General features: G+C 45.3%; 1 protein-coding gene across 1 annotated transcript in view; it reads right to left on the bottom strand.

Moving 5' to 3' along the window:
• The window catches only part of LOC112107756 (dynein heavy chain 5, axonemal-like), a 273,895-nt gene that overhangs the window by 151,807 nt on the left and 98,750 nt on the right, over nucleotides 1-23,338 (bottom strand). The window contains exons 42-43 of the mRNA XM_026659242.1: nucleotides 15,113-15,300; nucleotides 14,044-14,238 (exon numbers count right to left, since the gene is read on the bottom strand). Coding sequence (XP_026515027.1) covers nucleotides 14,044-14,238; nucleotides 15,113-15,300 — 383 coding nt within the window. The remainder of the gene's footprint in view (nucleotides 1-14,043; nucleotides 14,239-15,112; nucleotides 15,301-23,338) is intronic.

The following is a 23,338-nucleotide window of genomic DNA, read 5'->3' as shown; positions in this document are numbered from 1 at the left end:
CCGTCAGAGGGGTGAAATTTTGGAACAGCCTTCCGAGGGAAACGGTGGGGGCGAAAGACCTCTCTGGCTTCAAGATTAGGCTAGATAAGTTTATGGAGGGAATGGTTTGATGGGATTACGTGATTCTAATCAATTAGGCAATAACGGCCATCGCTGGTAAAATGAGGGTCTGGCTAGAGAATCTTGCCTGTATGCTCGGGGTTCTGCTGATCGCCATATTTGGGGTCGGGAAGGAATTTTCCTCCAGGGTAGATTGGCAGTGGCCCTGGAGTTTTTTCGCCTTCCTCCGCAGCATAGGGCAGGGGTCGCAAGCTGGAAGATTCTCTGCGACTTGAAGTCTTTAGATCACAATCTGGAGACTTCAACAGCAGAGTTAAGGGAAAGTGGGGGGGTCAGCTTTTGTGGCCTGCATCATGCGGGGGGTCAGACTAGGTGACCATATTGGTCCCTTCTGACCTTAAAGTCTATGAGTCTATGAGCTTGGCATCTATTATGGTTATTACACAGTGTGGAGAGAAGAGAGGAATTCTCAGTGTGTACCTCTATCCACCATCTCAGTGAATCTGAATGTTATTCGGCATAGCTAGGGAATTGTCCCACTGGTAATAGAAGCAGGGTCTGAAGTTGTCTCTTGTGTAATCTTGGCCAGGGTGAGATCCCTATGCATCATACCATTGTACTTAGTAGCAGTAAGCAGAGCAGGACTGATGTGTTCTGCTTTGGTCTGATCTGAGTTATGAACAGCCGAAGTTTCTGTTTGCTATGCCTTTTCAGTTTGTCTGGAGTCTCCTGTTCAGCTCTGGTCACTTATCTGAATGAGTGATGAAGGGACTCTATTTTAGATTTATACGGTTGGTGTTTCCCTATTATCTTAGTTCCCTTTAATTCCTTTGTTGGGTCCAGAGCAAGGTTATCTATTATTCTTCTAGAGTGATATGCAGTCAAAGAAATCAGGAGAGAAAATCTCTCTGGAGTATCTTGTTCTAGCTTTACATTATCTGGCTCAGAAAGCTGGCCTTCTTCTGAGGAGAATGAGATGAATAAGGGTAGAGGAGGCTGCATCCCAATGCCTGTACTAGTTTGGATACAGGATACAGATTCCCTATCCTGCTGGGAACTGGTAGGACGATGGGCTATTGGCTCAAGAACTGTAATTGCTGATGGCTGTAAGGATCTGTTGTTTGCCAAAGAGGTTCTGAAGAGTTTGTAGGGGAGCTGTGAGGCTGCCATTCTCTTCAGGCTCTGGAGATTCCAGGGGACACATGCATACATTTCAGTGCTGTACTATAGAGATTGAGAAATTATATCTGAGAAGATGAGAGTGAATGTGTGTGTCTGTCTGTTGTAAAGTATAAAAATAAAACTATAAAAGTATGTTCTGTTGAAACCTGTTAGATATATTACAATGCAAATTGGGGGGGGAGAATGTATAAAGAACACCAACAAATTTAGTACGTAATAGTTTTTTAAGAATTTATTCAAATGTATTACAAATACTTTTTGCAAATTTTTGTGGATATATTATTTGTTCTCTAATTAATTGTATTGTTCTCGCTCTCTTGCTCTCTCCATGAGGCTGACTGGCAGCTGTCATTAACATCTATATTCTAGGGTTTGCATACACAGCTCTGAGGTTTAATTTTGTATAATACTCTTCTGAAAAAACCTGAAAAGACAGAACTTTGGTCTGTGCTTTACTGAGTTTAGCATTCTTGGCACATTTTCATCATCTGATGTAGGATTAGGACACGTGGCTTTGCCATTTCTGCAGCTATGATCATGTCATCTACTGTAATTTTAACTCCTTGAATACGACCAAAGGTCTCTTCATTTTTCTGCTGAAAGACCTCACTTGCAGACTTGATCCCAAATGGCAGATACCAAGAGTGGTCTCTTCCATGTGGAGTGTTGACGGTGAAGACATGTTTATCCATCAAGGATAGTGTAGACATTTTTGAACACCAAATGGCTCAAAACATGGCCTGTGGTTGCTACAATGTGGTACTGTCTGTGTACAGCTTTATTCAGTTCCTGTAGGTCCAAACATACCTGCAAAGTGCCATTCTTTTTCTTTATGATTTCACGGCTATTAATGTAAGTGTGTGACTTTCTCAACCCAGGTTATGATTTCTGCTTTTTCCATCTGGTGCAAGGTATTCTTAAGTCTGTGTAGTACTGTGAAGGATATATTTCAGCACCTTTGCACAACCAGTAGTTAGAGCCTTGCGTGGATATAAAAATGTGTATCCGCATCCGATCCACAAAAATTGTCCGCTGGCCTGGCTGGGGTGACCTGTGGAGCTGCCGGGGGCTGCTCGGGCCGCCCGCCCAGGGCAGGTGGAAGGTCCGCCGCAGCTCCCCACAGCTGCCCGCCTGGCTCCTACCATGGCTGGGCTGCAGTTCTAAGCCGCGACACACCCCACGCCTCCTCCCCGCCCCGGCCCCGGCCGGAGCCATGGGAGAGCCATGCTGGCAGCTGTGGGGAGCCTGGGTCCCTCCGGGGCAGGTGGAGGAACCCAGGCTCCCCACAGCTGCCAGTGTGGCTCTCAAGCTCCGAGCCACAAAATAAATAAAGCGACTTTTTAAAAAGTGTGTGTGGGGGGAAAAAAAGGCAAAAAACTCAGGATTTTAGTTTTTAGAAACTGAGACATCCCTTCACCCTCCCTCCCCCTGCCGCAAGTTAAAATCCTACTGCTGGCGCAGCCACCCGTGGGAAGGCTCGGCCAGCGGGCGATCAGCCCACGGGGGACAGAGGCAAGCCCCTCCCCAGCATGCCGCGGGCCTGGCCGGGGCAGCAGAGGGCGAACGGTCATCTCTGAGGCGGAGCAGGGGCTGCCTATGCGCCCCCCATGTGGAGTCGGGGTGTCGGGGGAAGGGGTGTGTCCGGTCTGGGTTCTGGCCTAGGCCCCTGTCTCGGAGCCGGGAGGCCCCCCGACTAGTGTGCCTGCTCCCAGACCTCCACCTAGGATGGGTGGAGGATCCGTGCTGCAGTTCCTCACAGCTGCCCGCCCGGCTCTTACTGTCAGAGCCCTGCACAAATACAAAATTTGTATCTGCATCTGCGCTGATATGCGCAAAAATGGTCCACGGATATAAAGCGGATACCTGCAGATTTGCAGGACTCTAATCACTATCATCTGGGGATCTGTACAGATGTAATGCTCTCCTTCAAATTCCCAAAGGTCCTCAAATACAATCTTGTATCTGGCAGTCAGGCTTTCCTTGGTGATAGGCTCAATTATTCCTAGACCATAATTTCAGCTTACATTCAGCATTTATTATGCTGTAAGTGAGGTATCTTTTCAGTACCAGGGTAAAGCTGTAATGGTGGATCTAGTATTCAGTGTCAGCTACTCCTCTTGGCTTTATATAGGTCCCTCCAAAGGAGGGTTGCTTTAGGCAAATTGTTCCATGGTTTTTCCTTGACCTAGGTCACCAGCCATAAGAATAAACTGCCCAGGTACAGGAAGTTTTCCCTGCCCCTTTCTAGGCATTCAGCAGCCCCTTTTGCATACTGTGTCATAGATATTTTACCGCCACACTTGCAACAAACCTTTCTGTATGCAGCACAACTTTGTGGGCTATGCACAGTGCTGCCCTACTTTATCCAAGTCTGGTTTGTCTCTCGATTTAGGCTTTGTTTTGAATTTCTTTACAGTGAGGGTGGTGGCATTTACCCCTTCGTAGTTCTAGGAAGATGAATGACATCTGGTTACTTGTCCAGCCTGCTTGTTGGCCATTTCTCTTTATTGTCTGGCTTCCTAGACAAGTCTCTGCTCTGGAGTAAGGGGAGGACCCATCTTGCCTCAAGGAATCAAACTGCCTTAGTTAGCAAGAGCCAGATCAGATTTTCATAGGTATTTAGACAAACAAAGATGAAGATAGGTGTCTAGTGGGATTCTCAAAAGCACCTAAGCAGTTTAGGTGCCTAACTCTCATTGAAAATTTGGCATCAAGAATCCAAACATACAGAACTTACAGGGAGAGAAAAATTAGGGGCACCTAAAATAGCTTTTCTGTACTTCAGAGTTCAGTAAGTTGGGACTTTCAAGGGCCAGAAGCAAGTGATGTGTCCCACTGCACAGCTGGAACTCTCACCTTTTCAGTTGGTATCAAGCTCCCGTTACTATTCTAGATGGGTCATGAGATCATCGCCATCATCATGTTCCCATTACGCCTCTGCTGTTTAGGGCAGTGATGAAGCTCCTCCACTCCTGTCTGTTTCTGGCAAGTCTTTCATGGTTCCCCAGCTGTGCTCCAGGTTTTTCAGCTCAGCTTCCATAGCTCTTCGCCATGTTGTTTTTGGGCAGCCTCATTTTCACTTGCCTTCAGGTGTCCATCTTATTGCTACTCTGGTGATGGAATCAGTTTCCAACCGAAGCACATGGCCAATCCATTTCCAACGCCTCCTGGCCATGATGGTGCTCAGATCCTCTTGGTTGCACTGTGTCAATAGATCTTGGTTTGAGAGTGTTCTGGGCCAAAAGATACAGAGAATTTTTCTGAGGCAAGTTGTATGGAGTGAAGACAGCTTGGACATGTCATACTTTCTCATTCCCCAGCCTTCTGCACTGTAAAGTAATGTTGAAAGTACACAGCTCTGATAAATCTTGAGTTTGGTTTTGGTGTTGTATTTTGATGATTTCCAGACTGTATTTAAGCTCTTGAAGGTGTTCCTGGCTTTATTGATTTTTGTACCCGATGTCCTGGCTAGTTTCACCATCCTGACTCATGGTGCTGCCCAAGTATGTGAATGTTTCTACATTGGTGACAACATAATCCTCTATCTGTACTGGTGATGGTGAGGCAATATTAAGGGTCATGATATCTGTCTCACTGCGATTGATTTTCAGTCCAATTTGCTTGCTGAATGCGTTGAGTCGAGGGGTTTTTTTTTTTTGTATATGGTGTTGGGTATGTGATAGGAGAGCGAGATCATCTGTGAAGTCCAGGTCTTCAAGGGATGAGAATGCGCCATAGGCTGGTCCTGTGCATGCTATCAAAAGCCTTCTCAAAGTCTATGAAGTTTATGTAGAGCTGCTGTTGCCATTCTAAGCATTGTTCTATTATGTTTCGTAGAGTGAAGATCTGGTCTGTGCATCCATGCCCTTTCAGAAAACCTGCTTGCTCTTCTCTGAGGGTATGTCTACACTACGAGAGTAGTTCGATTTTACTTAAATCGAATATGTGGAATCGATATTGCAAAGTCGAACGTGTGTGTCCACACTAAGGACAGTAATTCGACTTTGTGAGTCCACACTAACGGGGCAAGCGTCGACATTGGAAGCAGTGCACTGTGGGCAGCTATCCCACAGTTCCCGCAGTCCCCGCTGCACATTGGAATTCTGGGTCGAGCCGCCAATGCCTTCTGGGTAAAAAAATGTGTAGAGGGTGCTTTTGGGTAACTGTCGTCATCCGTCCGTCACTACCGACCTCCCTCCCTCCCTGAAAGCGCCGGCGGGAAATCAGTTCGCGCACTTTTCTGATCAGTGACAGCGCGGACGCCACAGCACTGCGAGCATGGATCCCACTGCAACCATCGCTGCAGTTGTGGCCGTTCTCAACACCTCGCAGCTTATCATACACCTTTCCCTGAGGCAGATGCAGAGAAATCGGGCGAGGAGGCTACGACACCGCCGTGATGGCCTGAAGTCGGAGAGTAGCACAGAGCTGTCAGAAACCACGAGACCCAGCGCTCAGGACATCACGGTGGCAATGGGTCATGTGGATATCGTGGAATGGCGATTCTGGGCCCGGGAAACAAGCACGGACTGGTGGGACCTCATAGTGCTGCAGGTCTGGGACGAATCCCAGTGGCTGCGAAACTTTCGCATGCGAAAGGGGACTTTCCTCGAACTTGGTGAGTTGCTGTCCCCTGCCCTGAAGCGCAAGGACACCCGGATGCGAGCAGCCCTGACTGTCCAGAAGCGAGTGGCCATAGCCCTCTGGAAGCTTGCAACGCCGGATAGCTACCGGTCAGTCGCGAACCACTTTGGTGTAGGCAAATCTACCGTGGGGGTTGTTGTCATGCAAGTAGCCAACGCAATCGTTAAGGTACTGCTCTCAAAGGTAGTGACCCTGGGAAACGGCCAGGTCATCATAGATGGTTTCGCCGCGATGTGATTCCCAAAATGCGGTGGGGCTATAGATGGGACTCACATCCCTATCCTGGGACCGGACCACCAGGCCAGCCAGTACATTAACAGAAAGGGCTACTTTTCAATGGTGCTGCAAGCACTGGTGGACCATAGGGGACGTTTTACCAACATCAACGTCGGATGGCCGGGCAAGGTTCATGACGCTCGCGTGTTCAGGAACTCTGGTCTGTTTACACGGCTGCAGGAAGGTATTTACTTCCCGGACCCCAAAACAACTCTTGGGGATGTGCAGATGCCTACAGTGATCCTCGGGGACCCAGCCTACCCGCTAATGCCCTGGCTCATGAAGCCCTATACTGGCGCCCTGGACACAGAAAAAGAACTGTTCAACTACCGTCTGAGCAAGTGCAGAATGGTGGTGGAGTGCATCCGGGAGGCTTTGAAAGCAAGGTTCCAGACTGAGCAGGGTAACCAGTGACTGTTAAGTTTGTGGACACAGAAGCTGAACCTCCAGTTACATACCCCCTTCACCCCCTTCCCAAAAAATAAAATCAGTTCTATTTTGTCAATGAACACCGTTGTCTTTATTACTGTTTTCGCGGGAATGTTTTAAACCGGGGACGCAGACAGTGGCGGGGGGCGGGTTTAGTGTTCTGATGCAAATGATGCTTCTAAACTCCAGGAATGACAGGCTCCGCAGTGGTGCACTGGTTGTTTCAACGGAGCCTGCCATCACTCCTGGGCAGAACTGCGTGTATGTGTCAGCTATGTGAGTTTCTGCCTGGGGGAGGAGGGTTACAGATCCCCTGCTGCGTGGCTCTGTGATCCAGGATAAGGACTGCAGCATAAGATCTGTAACTGCCCTCCCCCGCCACAAAGTCACAGAGCAACCCCCCCCCCCCAGGAGATGAAAACCACCTCCCAGACTGACCTGGGTCACTAGTGACTGCACTGTGTATGTGTCCTGATGCTGGACCTGCCCCCGCCTCTGTACCCTGCTAAAGGTGACTGTCCTGTCCAATTACCAATCCCCTTCCCCCCCTCCAGACAGACTCTCCCTCAAAAGAACCTGACTGAAACAGTAATGAACAGAAACATATTTTTTATTAACAACCAGACAGGAAACTGGGGGGTGAAAGTCGGACGGGGGCTTGGGTGAGGCGGGCGGGAAAGGACTTTTCAAATTTTGGGGAATGACAGCCTTCTGGTGCTTGAGCAGTCTGCAGGGGTGGAGTGAGAGTTTTCACGGACTCTGCCACCCCTCCTTCTTTGGACTTTGGGAGAGGGAGGTATGGGACTTGGTGGCGGGGGACTGCGGTTCCTGATAGACTGCAGCGGGGCTCTGTCCTCCTGCCTCCGTTCCTGCAGAACATCAACAAGGCGCCGGAGCGTGTCCGTTTGCTCCCTCAGAAGTCCAAGCAGCGTTTGAGTCGCCTGCTGGTCTTCCTGCCCGCCACCTCTCCTCACGTTCCATGTGTGTCCGGTGCATTTGTGACAAATTCTCCCTCCACTGGTTCTGCTGTGCTGCCTGGGCTCAGGAGCAGCCCATTAGTTCTGAGAACATGTTCTCTCGCGTCTTCTTCTTTCTCCGCCTAATGTGCGCTAGCCTCTGGGAGTGTGATGCCAAGCTGTGTTAGGTAGACAGTTGCAGATGTGGCTGTGGGAATGAGGAAAAGGCAGTGAATTCCTCCGAAAGATAAATGTGGTTGTGAATCAAGAACATAGTTTTTCTCTGTGAACAAGACCATGAACCACACCTATCACATGCGCACTCCGGACAAGGTCGAATTTTCGAACCTCGCCTTCAGTGCCTGGGCTTTTGCACTGCCGATCTGGGAAGCGGGGCAGGACACGGTACTCTCTGTAGCAGGCAAACATGGTAAGCCGTAGACTTGTGGCTGCTTAAAACTGTAGGAGTACCACTGGCCTCCTTTCACATTGAAAGCACTGCCAGTCTGTGCTGCCAGCAATCGGCCAAGCAGGAACTCTGGCCCTGTCCCACCCCCTCGCGGATGAGCCAGGGAAAGATCCCTGTATGCTGCCCCTCTCCCGCCCCCACCGCGTGGCTGTAAACCAGCGGTCACAGTTCTGTAAAGGAACTTGTTGCAAGCAGTCCCAATACTAACAGTCCCCTACCTAATTCAAAGCAGGTCATCATGAGCGACATAACTCTCATGAACATCCCGGACACCGAGATCCAACGGATGCTTCGAGAAAGCCTGCAGAGACCGGGGCCCTATGCCGCCATGCTATGCAAGGCAATGATACCGGAGTACCTGCTTGTCTCCTGGCGCGGGAACGTCTCCTACTTCGGAGGACCAAGTAAAGCCGCTCTCCCCAGGAACCTGATGAACAGGCTATCCCATTACCTGCAGCAGAGCTTTGTGGAGATGTCCGTGGAGGACTACTGCTCTATCCCCGGACATATAGACAGGATTCTAATATAGCTGCAGTAGCAGGCACTAAAGAGTGGAGCAGCTTGGGCAGCACAATCATGCAGAACCGGACACTGTTTGATTTTTTTTTAAATAGTTGTTACTGATTACTTAAGCGCCCAGGGGGAAGAAATCATGATTCACAGATTGTTCTTAGTATTAATATTCAAGTTTTGTAAAAAATAAAGGTTAATATGTTTAAAGCACTTACCGCTTGATCCTTCGCCTGAATCTGTGTCCAGGTTACATGCTGGGGAGGGTTGGTAGGGGATCTCTGTAACGGTGATGAAGAGCTCCTGGCTGTCGGGGAAATCAGCTTGGTAAGCGCTGTCGACTGCCTCGTCCTCCTCATCTCCTTCCTCCTCTTCCCCGTCCGCTGAGGAACCGGCCGTGGACAATATCCCATCCTCAGAGTCCACGGTCAGTGGTGGGGTAGTGGTGGCAGCCGCAGCAAGGATGGAATGCAGTGCCTCGTAGAAACGGGATGTGTGGGGCTGGGATCCGGAGCGTCCGTTTGCCTCTTTGGTCTTCTGGTAGCCTTGTCTCAGCTCCTTGATTTTCACGCGGCACTGCGTTGCATCCCGGCTGTAGCCTCTCTCTGCCATGGCTTTGGAGATCTTCTCGTAGATCTTAGCATTCCTTCTTTTGGAGCGCAGCTCTGAAAGCACGGACTCATCGCCCCACACAGCGATGAGATCCAAGACTTCCCGATCAGTCCATGCTGGGGCCCTCTTTCTATTAGATTGCACGGCCATCTCTGCTGGAGAGCTCTGCATCGTTGCCACTGCTGCTGAGCTCACCTCGATGTCCAAACAGGAACTGAGATTCAAACTGCCCAGACAGGAAAATGAATTCAAATTTTCCCGGGGGTGTGGCTGGTCAGAGCATCCGAGCTCGGACTGCTGTCCAGAGCGTCAACAGAGTGGTGCACTGTGGGATAGCTCCCGGAGCTATTACCGTCGATTTCCATCCACACCTAGCCTAATTCGATATGGCCATGTCGAATTTAGCGCTACTCCTCTCGTTGGGGTGGATTACAGAAATCGATTTAAAGAGAGCTTTATGTCGAACTAAATGGCTTCCGGGTGTGGACGGGTGCAGGGTTAATTCGATATAACAGCGCTAAAGTCGACATAAAAGCCTAGTGTAGACCAGGCCTGAGAAAACTATCAACTGCCTCTGATATACACTGGACTATGATCTTACACAATACTTTGCTTGGCACAGATAAAAGTGTGATACAACGCCAGTTATTACAATCACTGAGAGTTCCTTTCTTTGGTATCTTCACTATAACCCCATTGGTCCACTCACCTGGCACTTTTTCCCTTTCCCAGACTGATGTAAATAGAGGGGCCAGGATAGATGCTGCTAACTCAGGATTTACCTTGAACAATTTGCATTCCAGTTATCCTTACCAAGAGCTTTCCCATTTTTTAAGGATTTGATGGCTTGAATGATCTCATCCTTTGTTGGGGTGCCTGTGTTGATATCAAGATTGTCTTCTGCCTCCTGGATGTTTGCTTCCTCTTTAGGTGGCTCTCTGTTCAGCAATTCTTTTAAATGCTTTGTCCGGCGCATTTCTTGTTCTTTTTCTGTTAGTAGGTGGCCTTGTTTGTCCTTGATGAGAGTATTTGTTGGTCTGCTGTTTACCACTGATAAGTCGGTAGACGGTTCCTTGTTCAACACGAGCAGCTGCATCCTCTGCTTGTGTTGTCAGATTATCAATATAATGTCATTTGTCCGCTCTCACAAGAGCATAAGAACATATTCATGTTCACAAGAACATAAGAATGGACATATTGGGTCCATCTAGCCCAGTACTGTCTTCTGACAGTGGCCAGAGCCAAATGCTTCACAAGGAATTAACAGAACATGGCAATTTTGAGTGATCCATCCCTCATTGTCCAGTCCCAGCTTCTGGAAGTTGGAAGTTTATGGACACCAGGAGCATGGGGTTACATCCCTGACTATCTTGATAGCCACTGATGGACCTGTGCTTGATGGACCTGTGCTCCATGAACTTATCTAATTCTTTTCTGAAGTCAGTTGTACTTTTGGCCTTCACAACATCCCATGGCAACGAGTTCCACACGGTGATTGTGCATTGTCTGAAGAAGTACTTCCTTATGTTTGTGTTAAACCTGCTACCTACTCATTTCATTCGGTGACCCCCCTTGTTCTTGTGTTATGTGAAGGGGTAAATAATCTTTCCAATTCACTCTCTCCATACTGTTCATGATTTTATAGACCTGTATCATATTGTCCCTTAATCATCTCTTTTCTAAGCTGAACAGTCCCAGTCTTTTTAATCTCTCCTCGTATAGAAGCTGTTTCATATGCCTAATCACTTTTGTTGCCCTTCTCTGCACTTTTTCCAATTCTAATATACCTTTTTTGAGATAGAACGACCAGAACTGCATGCATTATTCAAGGTGTGGGTGCACCGTGCATTTATATAGTGGCATTATTATTATATTTTCCTTTCCTAACATTCTGTTACCTTTTTCACTGATGCTGCACTTTGAGTGGATATTTTCAGAGAACTATCTACGATGACTCCAAGATCTGTTTCTTGAGTTGTAACAGACCCCATCATTTTAAATGTATAGTTGGGATTATGTTTTCCAGTGTGCAGTACTTTGCACTTATCAACACTGAATTTCATCTGCCATTTTGTCACCAGTCAAGTGAGATCTCTTTGCAACTCTTCACTATCAGCTTTGGATTTATCTATCTTGGATTATGAGCTATCTAGTCACATAATCACACACAGTCACAGCATGGCCCTAATCCCATACTGGGATATTCAGGAGTTTGCCAGTCTAAATAACACAGATGCACAGAAGCTCTGGTAAGTAAACCATTTAGACATCTGAGTAAATCCTCTCCACGTCACACTAGCCAGTGCTCTCCCAGTGCACATTTGTGCTAGGCTTACTACAGGTAAACTGGACGAGGGGTAGAGAGTAGATAAAACCTGGCTATGGTCATCCAGAGAAGTTGTTATTCCCCTACCTAAAAGGAGTGGTACATAGGAACTCCAGCAGGTCCCTCAAGTTAATCCATCACCTTATCTGGAGCAAGCATGTCGGTACAGAAGGAGATTGTCATGCACAGGCAGGACAAGCTGGCATAGTGTAATGAGCCAGCAGATGGTAGCACTTCCAAGCACCAGAAGGAAGGGATAGCTTGGAGCAAACCTCTCCAATGGCCAACGATTCCCTCTGCCAATGGTAGGTACAGAAGGCCTAGCAAGGAGTCATCAGTATACTATGCATACACACACAGTGCACTGTCCCACAAAGACCCCCTTGGAGTGAGGGGAACTGAGGTACCACAAACAGGACACACAGGTAGTGAACAGCCACTAACCAGCCAGGAACTTTCACCTAGGACACCCATCATCAACAGCCGATCAACAGACAGTATCAGACTCCTGACAAGGATACAGAATCAGCACCTGGAGCTGGCAAGGCAACCCTCCCAACATACAAGCGACCCAGCCAAATAACCACCAACACATAGGATGTGGTGGTCGTTTCAAAAAACTCCAGAGGGCACTCACACTGAAAAGCAACAGCCATCCCTTCCAACGCTGGACAAAATATTAGGGGTGAAATTCCATATTGCTCCACATACAGTGTCCCAGTTCTAATGTCTGTGAATGTACCTCCCAGTACAGTGAAGAGAACCATGTCCAAAACAGAAACTAACAGAAACAACACAGACAAACCATTCAGACAAGAAGAAAATCCAATACAACATCCCACTGAGACTGACCCTGGGGAAACAGGCCAGACCATGTCCAATACAATATCTCTGCAGATATCTGTGTTGCTGACCCAGGAAATGGTGCGTACACACAGTATTCCTAAACTTCATGACAAATCTGTACCCAGCACAGGGTTTCTCTGCGGCAAGTCATCTCATTCCACAACACCCTCTGACACAGTGAAGCCCTTTCTCCCAAGGTGCTGGAAGATGTCTCTACAGAAAAAACAGTCTGGTTACCTCAAAGGGCCTGCTATAAAGCGAAAAGTGGACAGATGGCTGGACTGATGAAGCAGGATCATAAGCAATATGTAAATTGTTACCAATGATGCTGGATCAATATATGGGACTGTATGGGAAGTTCACAGACAAGGCAGACCCTCTGGCAATATTACAGGAAAGATAGCAGCTGACATGACCCGTCAGAAAATCAATTTGCAGCCGAGAACTACTATATGAGTGAAATTAACCTGAAACAAAAATCATACTAATGTTGTCAAAAATAATGAGGCAAGGCAGTTCACAGAGTCTGGGGGTGGAGGTGGGGGTGGAAGAATTAATACATGGAGAGAGAAAAACATCCCAACCTGTACATTTCTTTTCTCTGAAATAATGGGTGTGATTCACCCCTGGGTTGCTCAAATTGTATGCCAAGATAACTCCACTGAAGTCAATGGAGATACCATGGGGTAGAACTGGAGTAATGCAGTGGTGAAGCTGGCCCAATATGACTCTTCAATGGGTCCCAGACTGCAGGACACCTAGGCTTTGGCTACACTAGCACTTTTGTCGGCAAAACTTTTGTCGGTCAGGGGCTGTGAACGCCGCCCCCCCTCCCCCCGCCCCGACCCAACCAACGTAAGTTTCACCAACAAAAGAACCGGTGTGGACAGTGCTGTGTCAGTGGGAGACACTCTCCCGCCGACACAGCTACCACCACTCATTGGAGGTGGTTTAATTATGCCGGCAGGAGAGCTCTCTCCCACCGGCATAGAGCGGCTACATGGGAGACCTTACAGCGGTGCAGCTGCAGTGATACAGCTGTGCTGCTGTAAGGTCCGTAACGTAGACATAGCCCTAGTTTGTGTTTTGCCTCAATGTTCACATCTCCTCTCTCTGGATATCTCCCCTTTGAGAGCCCCAAGCGGGCATCCAGGGCAGAAAACTCAGAATTCAGCAATTTCTGTATAGATTCTCACCAAAAACCTGTACCTTTGTCTGCATTTAAATAACTCTCACTAGATAAAATGGTAACACCCAGCAAGATGTGCCAAACACAGAAATGTGATTGCTGGACATTGTAAAATTAGTTATCATTCATAAAATTCAATACCCCTTTTTGACTATATATACACACACAGAGACACACTTCTGTAGCAAATAACCAAAATCAGAAGGAAGAACAAAGTTTTTAAAAGCAATGGGTGAAAAATTTGGCTTCTACCAACATAACTGCAAACTGTCCCTGATATTTCATCCCTTAAAACTTGAGTTTTTAATTAAAAAACAAAACAAACCTCCCCCACACACACCAAATCAACAAGCTTCTGTTAGTAAGTAAAGTACTTTGAAAATTAGAATAACACAATTATTTAAGATCCAGTTGCTAGTACATTCTGATCTGTGAACGTAACCAAAAAAGTAGGCTTACTCAACTTCAAAATAGTAATACACACAAAAAGTGTTAACTATTCGCTTACAGCAGTGGCTTACTCCTAAACAAATGTTTATTTCACCTGTTTAGATAACTGTTCTTCGCAAAGTTTGTAGAGTGTGTAAAATTTTCGACTAAGGATTTGATTGTCTCGGAAACCTGCACTTGCCAGCTTGACTCTCATAATGATACCACGGTCAGGCACCATCATAGCTACTGTACGGAACTGAATCTTTAGATTTTCTGGAAGTTCCTGTCGCCCTGCATAGCCAGGATTCTGAAAGACACAGAGTGCAAAATAATAAATTATCACTTACTCTCAGTGTGAACAGAGGGTTTATTTTTTTCTGGATATTACTTGATATAAACATGGGAGTGAAGGAATATGACAACCAGAGCATACAGCACTCACATACCATTATCCAATTTCATCTAAAATACTGCAGCTCATGCAATATGTAATATCACGCCCACTATTCTGAGACCACGGGAATGTCTAGTAAATGTGTTGCTTTGGCAAATCACAGTAATATTATTAATATTTTTTAAAGTAAACAATTTAAAATAAAGATAAGTGCCTCAATCTTTAATTATGATTGAGGAACACTCAGCACAGCTTTATGCTCCCCTGTCCCTGTAACCATTATGCTGGCAGCCTGAAGTTGTGCACTGCTGCCCTGCCCAGGAGGAATCCTCCAGTGGCCAATTAAACTGGATCTTAGGCAGCTTTGTGCCACCCCTAAATACTGGAGGGCTGACACCAGAAATTCTAAATTCTGATGAAGAGGTTGATGAAAGAGCCGACTGTGTGTCCTTTTTTTCGTTCCTGTTTGTAAAAATATTTAGTACTTGGATTTCGTCTCAGCCTGACAAGTTTTCAATATCCAATTTAAAAAAAACACCCTGAAACATGTGGTTTATGATGGAAATATGACTCGTATTCAGTACAGCAAGTCCTATGTTCCTATTAGAGATAAGGGCAACAGAGGATGTCAATATTATTTATGAGCCCGCACACTATCAGTCAAATCCTGATTGCTTTACTCATATAAGTAGTTCCACTGACTACATACAAATAGTCCCATAAGACTATTTTGTGGGTAAAGGAAACAGGAGTCTGTCCTCTGATGCTATGATTCACACATACATACCATAGTCAGAAATATGCCAAATTCTCTGTCCATGTCAACAACATCACCATCAGTAAAGATGAACTGGAGCTTCTTATTTTTCTTACACTGAAGCACAATATAGATCTGCTGAGCAGCTACTGATAGAACAGGAAGTTCAATGCGATTAAATTCATCAAAGCAACCCCATGCACCCGACTGGGCTAAACCTAGGAGAAAATGAGTGGGGAAACCACAAGAATTTTGTTAGATATAGTACATCAGGCCATACATAAAGTACAGTATATTTTGGATATATAATGTGGCATGAGAAAAACTAAGAGAATGTGATAAAACATAAGGAGGAAAAACTCAAAATAAATCAGCTTACCCATTAGAACCACCCAGGGAAACACTCCTCAATAAAATAGATGTATGAACACCTTTGCAGGGAATCCTATGCTTTTACAGCTACCATTATCAAAGCCAGGGACCACTGTAAATATTATATTTATATACAGCACCTATGGGCAAAAAAAAAAAAAAAAAACGGCCCACCATCCGTTGCAGTGCATGGAGAACCAAGAGTTCATAGGGTTAAGAACAGGATTGTATGAAGTTGTGTTTGAGAGGGGTTCACTTGAAGTAGAGCTTGGGACCACATCCAGATATCATTGTACTCCTGATAGCACCACAACTGTACTCAGTTTTTTATAGTAACCAATGCACATAGCAAGAACTGAATGGAAAACAGAGTTCTCCTCCTGAAGAACTAACAATCTGAAGTCACAGACCATTACAACAAATGCACATAACAGGCCATGGAGTGGAATTGTGGGCTGATGTTATAAACCTCTTGGTACAGGTATACTTTAAGAAGGTCAAATCCCTCCATTTCTGCATCGAGTCCAAGTCACCAGGCTCATAGCAGGGGATTTTACAGTTATGGATGAGGGAAGAAATTCTCTCCCAAGTTGTGGTGTGGCAGTGAAGGTGCTGCAGTAGCCCCTTCTGCTATTTCACTCCCACCCCAAGAGAGGCAACAGCCAGTAAATGTGTGCAGGAGCTGATCCACTGTCTCCTCTCCTCAGTGGTGCAAGTAGAAATCATTTCTTGCTGGTACACTGCACTCATGGGAGGGACACAAAGGAGGGGGGGCACATGACCTCCCCAGGTGACCCCTCCTGCCCCACCCCCAGCCCGTGACCCCACGCTCTTCCCATCCCCTCCCTATGATCCACATCCATCGCACATTACCTGTGGGGGGGGTTCTGTCCTCCTCCCAGTGCGCCAGAGACTTCTGCTGTACAGACCCTGGGCAGGAGGACTCAGGAGATGCAGCTGCATGGAAGGGCTGGGAGGGCGGGGCTGGGGGCGGTACAGCCACACCGGAGGAGCTGCTGGCGTTCTGCTCCTTTCCCCTCTGAGAACCGCAGCAGGGAAAGGAGCAGAACGCCGGCAGTTCCTCCGGCGGCTGTACTGCCCCCAGCCTCGCACCCCCAGCCCTGACCTCCAGCAGGGCTGCTGTACAGACGGAGGAGACACAGCTCCGTGGAAGGGCAGGGGGCAGGGCTGGGCTCCTCTTCTATCTTTCCAGTACACCATACCAGCTATAAATATCTTACTGGTACGGCATACCGGACTGTACCACCATACTTGCACCACTGCCTCTCCTCTCACAGCCCACTACTGCCCCATCTCCAAACCTTGATGCACTTGGATAGAGGGAACCTTAGCGGGTGGTCCCTGTGAAGCGGCCTCTGTGAAGACTCACTAAATCCTGCCTGCTCTTGTGCAGCAGAATATCCCCCATTCTCCCGCAGGAAGGATCTCCATGGACATCTGGATTAGCCCAGACAGTAGTTTGGAGCAGAAGATGGCTAACTCCTGGTAACGACTGATTGGGAGGCCATTCCAAGTATAGAGGGGGGCATGGAGAAAGGTATTACATTGGGAGTGGATAAAGAAACAAGGATCATTGTGCAGTAGAGGGAGTGACCTGGGATGAGATGCGAAGAGAGAAGACTAGAGCTGTAAGCTAGAATGGAGCTGTGGAGTGCTTTAAAGACAAGGACAAGAAACTCAAACTGAACAAAAAAAACAAAAACAAAAAAAAAAAGAGAAGGAGCCAGGACAAAGATTTAAGATGCGGGGAAAGAGGTGAGAGGGAAATGACATTGGTGGCATCCTTTTGGACAGACTGTAGAGGGAAGGGATGAGGTACAGAGAGGCCAGAGGTTCAGACTGTCATGGTACCCAAGGAGGAAGAAATAGAGAATGTGGCTATTCTACCTGAAAGACTATTTACACCAATTTTTAATATAGTACTATTTTATATTCTTTGTATGGAATGCTCTATTTAAAAAAATTCTCTAACGTGCAACCACTATAAGAAGAAAACAGACAGGGCCCTGTATATGCCATGATTCTCCATATTCATACTCTGTATTTTTCCCTCCTCGAATGCCATATTATCCAGCCCTTGCCACAGAATTGTCCTACAGAATCTAAGCTTTCATTTAAAAATTTGGTTAGCCCTTATTGTTATGAAAAAAATCTTTACAAACATAAACCAACTCTCAATCAATGTAGGGCTGTCTTCCTGCAGACAGTGTGAAATAATATTGGAGAGTTGTGTGCAGTACTATTCATCTCAATGGGTGGCTAACAATGAAATCTAAAATGTACAATTCAAAACCTGACTCAGGAGAGCATTTCTATTCAGGAAGGGTACCTAAGCATGTGCTCAATTTTCAGCATGTGTTTAAGTGCTTTGCTTAAAAGGGGAGAGGGATTTAAGAGCATGCTTAAAAACTTTCCTAAATCAGGGCCCAAATGTCAACTCTGTTAACTACTTCACTGCTGATATGTTTAGCAGAAACATCCAGCTAATATGTTTATCCCACAATGACAAGCTGCCTCTGAAAACCTCAACTGTCCAAAACCCAAAATACCCCAATCTAGCTGCCAAAAATTCCAGCTTTAGCCCTGAGGATATCTAACGCAGTTACTCACTGTCCATACAGAAACAAGCAGTATATTGAAAGCATTAAATGCTGAGACAGTGGAAATGGAAATTGAATTTAATATCAAAATAAAATGCACAGGGGTTTTTAGACTGGGTATATTTTTCCTTTTCATATTTAATTTAAAAACTCTTCCTTTTTAATTTAAATAAAGCTGCTACAGAATTTTTCATCTGTTGCACCAAAGTGCTGAGGAATCCAGGGCCCTTCTGCAGAATTTAGGTCTAACTTGCCTCAGATTACATGGGGTGTAGAAAACATATGTCTCATACATATATACTAGCCAAACCTATGATGAGATATGTAACACTTGCTTTGGCAGGCCACATTTCACTTTATTAATTAAGAACCTATTTTAATTTCACCACTGGAGCTTTTAAAAAGAACATAACAGAAATAAAACTCAGAGTCTTATAACTGGTTAGGACAAAAAAAGTTAAACATGTCAGGAAACCTACTCCCTGCTCCTCCCCACCCCAACCAGCAGACCTTTATCAACAAAGCATATGTCCTACAAGAGGCATTAGTGGCTCTGTGATGTTCAACAATAGTATGTTCAGGGTCCTCAGATTTTTCATGCCAATGTTTGCCGCACAGGTGAAATAAATCAAGGGCTGATTTTATAGATTCTGCAGAAGCTGTTTTCCCACAAAATTCCAAGAAACTGAAAATACCCAGTTTTTTTGTGCATATGCATTTACATACACACACACACACACACACACACAATATGTTAATATAGACTGCATGTAAATTGCATTCTTTGGGTGAGAGCATCCCTCTGGTGTTAAAAACTGTACCAGGGGACTCTGTGGTAAGAAATCTTTATGAGGATTTCGTCATAGCATCCCATGGAGAGGAGGGATTGACCCCTCTGCATAAAAGGCCACAGGTCCATTCCCAAACCTGGCAGATCTACATGGAAGCCCAATGCTTCTACAACAACTCTGGGCCCCAGCACGCTGCTCCTTGTCACTCTAGATGCAGTGACTCCTAGGACTCCAGAGGGAGACTGTAGAAAAGTTATTACAATTTGGGGCTGTATTACCTTTTCCAGGTTTCTCCACAAACCTGGACACACTGGATGATGTGCAAACCCACCTGGCCCACCCAGTTTTCTCCCCCCAAGTTTACACTATCAGGCCTCCTTAGGGTCCACGTGTGTGCCAGGGTTGCAGTGGAAGAACACCATGCCAAACAGTGGCTGAGCCTCCTTCTGGGTAAAGAGGGGAGATCTTTCCACAGAGGGTCCTCATCATGTGTGGATCTAGGGAAGGGAGATGATCCAGTACTTTCATTGTATCTCGTTTAGCTCGTCCATGTGAATGGCTAACTCTTTTCTAATGTGATGGCTTTTTTAAAGATATGATGGAGCCAATTCCCCACAGTGCTACGCTGGTTTTAAATCAGTGAAATTCCATTAATTGTAATGGTGGTATACTGGTGTAAATTGGATGAGCATAGTGATGAATCCACCTCATACCTTCATTTGGCTGAATTCTTTTTTCTTACTTGGCTTTTGTGAGCACATGAACAGGGTCATTTTACAGTTTTAGTGGTTATTTTATCTATTCTTTGCAAGTAAATACAATAGCACAGACTTTACAGAGTAATTGGATTATATACAGAAGCATAGATTATATCATGCACTATCAATTTTTGGAAGATAAATAAGGCTGTCTCTCTCCCGGGGCCTCTACTTTATTAATAATTAATTAACATAAAAAAGCAATGGTGTTAAGTATTTAAATTAAAGGTTCTGTCCATCAACCATTATGCATAGGAGTATGAGGAGGGGAGTTCAGAGTGAATAATGTAATTAATAGGAATGTACTGTGATAATGGAGAACCAGCAGAGTCATGTATCCATGTGAGGTCTCATGTGTTGTCCACAATCCAATTGGAAATATCGCTGGTTTTGTTGACAAGCTTGCATTCAAGAGCACAATGAGATTTTGTTTCCTGATCCCTGTTACCTTCATCTTTGGCAGGCTAGTTACAAGTATGTTTGTTAGGAAGTTAAGAGCTTTCTCTTAGAACTTCATCTAGTAAGTCTCTTAGAAATGACCTTCTCCATATCCCTTGGGAACAGGAATCTTGAAAAAATGTTGTTACCAAGACATCATGATATTTAATACACAGTTCCAAAAAGTAGTTAAACTACTGCATGCACATGCACACAGAAACAATAAACATGCTGCTGGTTTTGTTCTCTCCCACCTCTTGTTTCTCCCTTGTTTCATTTTCGCTTCAGCAAATTCCTTCATTTTCATTATCTCTCTCCTGTTTTGCAATTTCTGTCTTCACTTTTCTCCCTTTTCTGTTATCTCTGTCACTTTCTTTTCTGTAGTCTCATTCTCCCTTGCCTCTGCCACGTTTCTTTGTGTCTGCTTTATTCTCAGGTTTTCCCGAATTCCTCTTAGAGGCCCTCCCATCTCTCTTCTCCTAGCCCTCTTTCTCTCTTTCCCACCTTGGGTTGTGAATACATCAACTATCACAACCCAACCAATACTTGTCAATTCTTGGAGACTGTAATAACAGCAGAGTAGAAAGAATATGAAAAGAATTATCTTCTATTTTAATTCTATATCTCTCCATAAAAATTTACCTATTCAATTTATGTGATATTACAGTGATTAGGGGAAAACGGCAAAGTTCCAGGGTCAAATCCTACTCTTTGCTATATTGGTGTAATTTTGCAGGCTCTCCAACAAAGTCAGTGGAGTTACTCCAGATTTACAGCAATGTAAATGAAGCCAGAATTCCGACTCCCCCATGTTTGGTACAGTCAGAGCTATATCACAGATTCCACATGAAATGCAATCCTGTATGGACATTAATAGTATTAAGCTTTTTCTAAATTGGCATTGAATAACATTTGTAAATGTTATTACAATTAATCCACTGAATTAAGAGAATTTATGGCTATTACACAAGCCATACAGATCTAATTCTTACATTTAAAATTGCCTGGAATATTTTCAGATACCATACTGCCATAATGAAGCAAAGATTTTAATAGATTCTTCCATTTGAGGGACAAAGATACTCAGCGCACTAAAGATCCAATCCTACCCCTTTAAAAGCAGTTCAAAAACTTCCATTTTCTTCAGTGGTGCAGGATTGGATCCCTTTCTGAAGTATTTTTCCTCTATGTAGACAGAGAGAATTTGATGACTTTTCAAAGATCCAGACCAGTCAACAGAGTTACATTGGGGATGGATTTGGACCTACATGTTTTCTGTTTTAAGTGACATAACTTACAATAAAAGTATCAGGTTCCATTCTAAAAACTATTTTTGCAACAATGATCACTTTGGGGAAATAACAGGAAAAAAATAAAACATGCAATTCTTTAACATAAGTGTATGTTGTTGGATAGAATATTGACATTTTATGCATACTGTGAGCTGTGTATGAAATTATCTTAAAATTACTTTGTCTTTATAATGGTGAAATTCAATTCTGGTCAGATTTTTTTTCCCTTTGGAAGGAAATAATAATTTGTTTTGTATTGCCACCTGCTGGAAAAGTTGAGAGTGCCTAAGAATTGGGAGGCCTGATTTTCAGAGGAGCTGAGCATTCCACAACTCCTGAGGGAGTAGGAAAAGAAGGGACCTGTTTTTCCTGTAGGGAATGGGGACATGTGAGGAGGCATTGTCCCTTCAAGAAAAAAGAAAGCAGTCAGGAAAAGGGCATAGTGTCAGTAAAGGAACAGAAGGAAGAGCCAGAGGCCCACTGTGTGTGCACAGTGGTTGTAGAGAAGGTGTGGGAATTGTGAGGATGGAAGGTGAGGAGAAATTGGAGGGAAGAAAGAGTCCCCAAAAGACAAAGTTAAATGATACTGAGACCAATACGGAGGGTAACCAGAATACAGTGGGAACTCAAACCCTGATCAAAAGGGTGGTGGGAAAATCTGCGGAACAAAGGCAAAAGCAACAAGAGAAGTTAGTAGCTGCAGAGCAAGCTTTGCGAATTGCCTTGCAAGACTTAGAATTTCAGAGGGATAAGTATCAGAACACAGTGGAGGAGAAGGGTAGATTGCTTCTCATGGTGGACATGCTGGAGCAGGAACAAGATGACTGGTGGGCCCAGCTCCGACAACTCCAGGGGAGAAGGCATCCGTATTCCTGAGGGTTACAGGGTTACCTCGGAGGGTATGTGATGGGGGTCTACCCCACACAAGACCTGAGTAGGAAAAAAGGGCCAATTAACCGTGGAGGAGAGTCAAGACTGAGAAGGTCCAATAGCTGATGAAGCCCAGCTGGGGGAGGAGCTGGGATAGGCATAGAGGGAGAGAGACCACGGGGTGAACAACTGAAGCAGGGGGGCATCAGACCAATTGAGCGCTAATCTCCAAGAGGAGCCACAAGGAACAAACCCTGTGACAGACAGGCACAGCAAGTGAACTGCCAGCCTTGTAGGACATTAGAGCCATATTAATTACTAGGAAATATTCAGGTACATTCACACAGCATACGACGACAGTGCTTGAATCAAGTGTAGAAGAAGCCATTATTTCATGTAGAATAAAAAACAACTGAAAGAAACAAATAAAAAACAAGACTAAACAGAGGCCATTTTCCATTTACACATTCATCCAAGGGGACTTCAATGCAATAGCAGGTGGAAAGAAAAGTGAGAATGAAAAGTATGTGGGAAAATTCAGTAAAGGTGTTGAAAAGCCCAGATGGAGTCACACTTGAAGCTGTGGAGGTGCAGAAAAGTACAGCAGAGAGGATGAGGATGCAAAAGGAGGAGAGGAGTGAAACAGGAAGTATTCAGGAAAGATGAAGGAAAGAAAGGGGAAGCAGCTGGGAAACAGAAGGAAAGAGGAACAATCAGATATCAAGAGAGACTTGTGAAAGTGACTAGGAGGAGGAGACAGCAGAGAGAATGGCAGGCAGAGAGGACTGGTTAAGGAAAATAGAGAAAATGGGAATAGTGAGGAAGGAAATATAAAAGAACAAGAGGGAGAGAGGACAAGGCACAACTGGTGCTGAAAAGGGAAATGGAGACTACAGAAAAGGAAGGTAACATCATCAACGACTTAGATATTGGCATAGAAAGTACGCTTATTAAGTTTGCAGATGATACCAAACTGAGAGGGATTGCAACTGCTTTGGAGGATAGGGTCATAATTCAGAATGATCTGGACAAATTGGAGAAATGGTCTGAGGTAATCATGATGAAGTTTAACAAAGACAAATGCAAAGTGCTCCACTTAGGAAGGAACAATCAG

The sequence above is a fragment of the Terrapene carolina genome, unplaced genomic scaffold (assembly GCF_002925995.2).
Source record: "Terrapene carolina triunguis isolate 2854851 unplaced genomic scaffold, T_m_triunguis-2.0 Scaffold613, whole genome shotgun sequence".
In the NCBI taxonomy this organism is placed as follows: domain Eukaryota; kingdom Metazoa; phylum Chordata; order Testudines; family Emydidae; genus Terrapene; species Terrapene triunguis.
The sequence above is the reverse complement of the archived record's forward strand: the minus strand, read 5'-3'. Positions and strand labels throughout refer to the sequence as shown.